This window comes from Laccaria bicolor, genomic scaffold, assembly GCF_000143565.1.
Source record: "Laccaria bicolor S238N-H82 LACBIscaffold_29 genomic scaffold, whole genome shotgun sequence".
Classification (NCBI taxonomy): Eukaryota; Fungi; Basidiomycota; class Agaricomycetes; order Agaricales; family Hydnangiaceae; genus Laccaria; species Laccaria bicolor.
The window spans coordinates 97,326-101,974 of NW_001889900.1; the positions used below are offsets into that span (position 1 = coordinate 97,326).

General features: G+C 47.5%; 3 protein-coding genes across 3 annotated transcripts; 2 read left to right on the forward strand and 1 right to left on the reverse strand.

Moving 5' to 3' along the window:
• Positions 1–1,382: 1,382 nt before the first annotated feature.
• Positions 1,383–1,757, forward strand: LACBIDRAFT_304731 (uncharacterized protein; the record flags this gene model as incomplete). The annotated part of the gene is made up of 4 exons (XM_001884999.1): positions 1,383–1,448; positions 1,498–1,578; positions 1,628–1,680; positions 1,730–1,757. The coding sequence occupies 4 exons, from the start codon at positions 1,383–1,385 to the stop codon at positions 1,755–1,757; spliced, it is 228 nt and encodes a 75-aa protein (XP_001885034.1).
• A 253-nt stretch (positions 1,758–2,010) lies between these two features.
• LACBIDRAFT_304732 (uncharacterized protein) lies at positions 2,011–3,197 on the forward strand (the record flags this gene model as incomplete). Its single annotated transcript, XM_001885000.1, has 3 exons — positions 2,011–2,175; positions 2,228–2,458; positions 2,508–3,197. The coding sequence occupies 3 exons, from the start codon at positions 2,011–2,013 to the stop codon at positions 3,195–3,197; spliced, it is 1,086 nt and encodes a 361-aa protein (XP_001885035.1).
• A 55-nt stretch (positions 3,198–3,252) lies between these two features.
• LACBIDRAFT_304733 (uncharacterized protein) lies at positions 3,253–4,134 on the reverse strand (the record flags this gene model as incomplete). Its single annotated transcript, XM_001885086.1, has 3 exons — positions 3,253–3,732; positions 3,782–3,829; positions 3,877–4,134. The coding sequence occupies 3 exons, from the start codon at positions 4,132–4,134 to the stop codon at positions 3,253–3,255; spliced, it is 786 nt and encodes a 261-aa protein (XP_001885121.1).
• Between the last annotated feature and the right edge of the window lie 515 nt (positions 4,135–4,649).

Genomic DNA, 4,649 nt, shown 5'->3' on the forward strand with positions numbered 1-4,649 from the left:
CAAGCTCGGCACTTTGTAAGTCACCCGTTCTCGGCATAAGACAACTAAGACAACTACCCGTTCTTGGGACTTTGGATGTTACAAGCCTTGGATTAGTAAATTTTAGCCAGCGTTACAAAAAGGCCGTCTTCGCTCTATGTGACTTCTGGGATTTGAACCCAGGGCATACCTCCCAGCTCAACCACTAAGCCAAGTCAGCACTGCAAGAGGAAGTTGGTCAGTATCTTTTAGCTGACGACCATGTCACTCTAATATAGTAGTAAGTAAAAAACTGTTTAGGATGAACAGCATAACTTGTTAGGGATTTGAACCCAGGGCATACATAGATACAATGCGTACACCTCCCACCTTGACCACTGAGCCAAGTCAATGATCCACCTGGCCTGAAAGCTCGGCACTTTGTAACTTACCCAGCGTAAGACAACTAACCTGGGTCTGCAAGCTCGGTAAGAATTGATTAGTAAATTTTAGCCAGAGTTACAAAAACGAAAGAGTTGCGATCGTTGTAAGTGACTTCTGGGATTCGAACCCAGGCATACATACACTCTGTACACCTCCAGCTTAACCACTAAGCCAAGCCAATGGTGGAAGACAATGTTGGTCGGTATCTTTTAACTGCTGACCATGTCATTCTAATAGCAGCAAGTAAAAAATTTGTTTAGGATTTAAACCGGCATACATAGGTCGGTCAGTATCTTTTACCTGCAGTAAGTAAAAAACTTTTCAAAACGCGAATCTATGACTTGTTCGGGATTTGAACCCAGGGCATACATACATATACTACGTACACCTCCCAGCTTAACTACTAGGCCAAGCCAACGTTGAAGACAATGTCGGTCAGTATCTTTTACCTGCCGACCATGTCACTCTAATAGCAGCAGTTAATTCTGCGCAGTGACTTGTTCGGGGGGTGAACCCGGTGCCTGGCCAAGTCCGGCAAAAAAATGTAACTTAGCTGACGACCATGTCGAATACTTGTTCGGGTGCGATTGAACCCGGTCCTATAAACTCAGCACTGACTTGTTCGGCATTTAAACTACAGTTCAAGCTGGGCCCGGACATGAGACCAATTGGAGTACGAAATCAAGAATTCACCCCTTATCCCAGATTTACCAACAATCTTTGGAAGCCAGCATGGTCTAATGGTAGTTGGCTTCCGGGTTCAATCCCCAGCTTCCGGGTTCAATCCCCGGCCATGCTTATGTTTATGACTCTTTCAACTCTTTTTTGCAATTTGGCCTCGAGGCCTGTGCCGCCATCATTTATGCTTCTGATATAGGGTTGCATCGAGGGTTGTAATTTAACCTGAAAACATGTGTGTTTCCCCCTTTAAAAACCCTCTCGCATTTCAAGGACCCATCTTCACCCCCCTCATCTGCGACATGAATAACTTCACCCCCATGACAATCTGGAGTCTGTTGGGTATCCCTCCACCCAACCCCTACCCCGTAGGTTCTGTACATCTCCATTGGTCGTAACCAGCTGATGATTCGTCAGAAAGGAACCCGAGTCTGGTATAATATGAGTAGCGGTGGCCTCATGTTTGCAACCGTAGACTCCACCGGCAGGTTGCCAGACGTGAGCAATCCCCTTTGTACTTCCTTTTTCCCACTAACATGGTGATTAGGGGACGATACTCTTGACCATCATCGATGACGACGGCGAGAGGGTTACCTTACCGTACATCCTTTTTACTCTATCCAAACCCCCATTTCACCTATTATGAAAGGGCATGTGGCGTAACACGGGTCTCTTAATACGTCATACCATTACCACCTGTATCTTTTTACTTAAAAAAAAAATTCATGTCGAGTCTTGTTTGAAAGCCCGGATGAGCAGAACTGATCTGAAAGGCCGGGTGCAACCAGACAGGAAAGACCACGATCCTATCCTAATGGCAGTTATGACCCTGACATTTTGACAGACGTCCCTGTTCTACGTAATAAATAAATCCATGCCCGAGCCTCATGTTTTGCCAGTTAAAAGTGTCAAAAATCTTTTTTTTTGTTCATGACTGCCCCCGATTTCTTTCAATATACAAGGGATCTAGCTCGATACTTCAGAGGCCGGTTGCGGTCTTTACATAGCCAAAGCGTTCCTCGTCCTGCTCCACCACCATGGTTGGAGCCGGAGGCCCAAGCATCTGTTGAAAGGGTAATTAACATGCTTGAAGAAGCATTCAAATCTTAATGTATGTCTCACTTCTAGCTGGCCGATCTTCACTAAGTTTTGGACAGATACGACTACTTGGGACGTCCGGGACTATGCTGCGGACTTGTCACCGAGACAGAGTGGAAGCAATGAGGAGTTGGAGAAGAAACTCTTGGCACGATTCCCACCGATCTACGAAACAGCCGGGTCCGATATCCCCTACCTCGATCAACCGTGCCATATAACCGACCGGCAGGGTCACATTTTACTTTGGTACTTTCCTGAAATGTTCTCAGAACAGCTTCGGGTAATTACTTTCACTTCATTACACCCTGAGACTTTCCTCACTTTACTAGACATTTATTTGGGATCACACAGGTTCTTTGAGCCCCAAAAAGAGAAGTAATGGGAGTTGGCGGGATCACCACCCCGAGAATGAAGGGGTCACTGGGATTGTAAATTTATCACCCAGCTGGTTTTCTCAAGGACATGAAGGTCCCGAGGATCCACTGCGCGCGTCAGCCGATATTCAGGAACCTGCCAATTCAACCTACCTCCAGAATGTCCTATTGGCCAATGCAATTGTTGGTGCAATCTATGCCGTCATACAACCCGATCTTTTTGAGTCCGGTTTAGCCACCTTCGAGAAGCTTGCCAATCATGCCGAGGCATTGGACGATCCTATCAATATTGCTCTTCGCGTTTGGGCCACTCCCTTCACCGGTCTTTCAGTCATCCTGAACCGAGAGACGATCGATCACCGAGATCTAAAGGGGTATAGGGAGTCTTTTGACTTGTTGCTCACCATCGGAAACTACACAGGAGGCCGGTGTCACTTAGCCGGGCTCGGGTTTAGCCTTGTTTATGACCCTGGGACGGTTGTTGCCTTGGCCGGCAATGTTTTACAACATGGTGTTTGTCCTGTGCTGGGTGACCGGGCCTGTTTAGCTCACTTTTGGCACAAAAAGGTTGGGGAAAGGCTTGGGGTGAAGAGGCCTCAGTGGTTGACCATGGCAGACTTGATATATAATTTGTCTGGTAACTAATAAATAATGAATTAGAAATCCGACCCAAACTTGCTCGGCCTCAGCACCAATATGTTCAAGGAGACGGGGGGCTTGACGAACCCGATCCCGGGCTTTCTCCACCTGGGTTTCTATGTGCTGAAAACCGGTTCTTGTGATACCTCATTAGGTCAATAAGAGCAGACTGCTGTACAATTTCCTCCCAAACCGAAATCTCATTGGTGACCCACTCTTCCTTGGCCTCAGCACGCTTGATACGTTCAAGGAGACGATCCCGAGCATTCTCCAACTGGGTCTTGATGTGCTGAACTTCGGCCGGTGTCAGCGTGGAGGTGTCAGTGTCCGGGTACTTGATTGGCAAACCACCCTTTGCCATCCATCTGAACCAATTGTATGACCTTTTCAGAAGTTGGTCGACGCCCCCTGGTGGAAAGGTGATGCGAGTATTCCACCACGCAAACTCGTATGCAGGCCGGATACGGTCATCCATGAAGGCTTCCTGAGGGTGCAGTGGGTTACCCTGGAGACAGGACTTCAAAAAGGGAGGGACGATAAACTGGCAGGAAGGTGAGCTCAAAGAGAAGAAATCTGGGGCAAAGTTTTACTTTATGCCCATAGGCGCATGCCATGCCGAGAGTCGCTATAATGAAACCCTAACCAAAGGAATGAGTTTAGCCGGGCGCGGCAAAATAAAGCTCACCTGTTCGGCCGACATGTACTCCAACCAACAATTCTCGAACTCGGGGTCAATGGGGTTTTCGAGCTTCAATGTCAAAATGGCTCTGAATCGAGAGGACCAGTAGCAGAGTACCTCCTGGAACTCTTGCTCGTCCTTCCAGAGGAGATTAGCCACTACAGAAGAATCTCTGGTAAAAGCTGGAGGCCGTATCTTCAGCACCTCATCAACCCATTGCTCTGCTCGGCGGGGGTCAAATGACAGGTGTTCTTTTGCATACATGGTGGACAATGAGAAAGAATAGTTTGATTCAACTAGGATTAGGTAATGCAATGGCCTCGCACATGACCCCGGCATTTATAAATTCTTTGGTGGCCTGGAAGGCCAGTTCTTTCCACATACTGATTTGCCCCTCGGCAAAGCATACATGTCCCGGCTTGTCTGGCACCAAGTCCCTCAGCCCAGCCCACTCCCTTGCTTTGTTGATGAAATAGAGGCGGGTCCAGTTCATTTCGTTTGGGATCAAGGTATGCTCTTCTGACCACCGGTCATATCGAGCTTTTGCTCTGAGCCAATTCACCCGATATACTTTGATTTGTCTGGTTTCAATTCATGTAGAGTAATAAAAGTGACTGGATCTGACCTTGTTCCATGTATGTTGAACCCGACGAATCATCAGCCACAGCCATATTCCAGAACCATGGCAGAGCAATATTTCTTTGACCCCGGGCGTTGCCATTGTATACCGTAGTTAGTGCCCTTGTATCTTTTTTCCCTATCGGCTTGTATCGGTCACG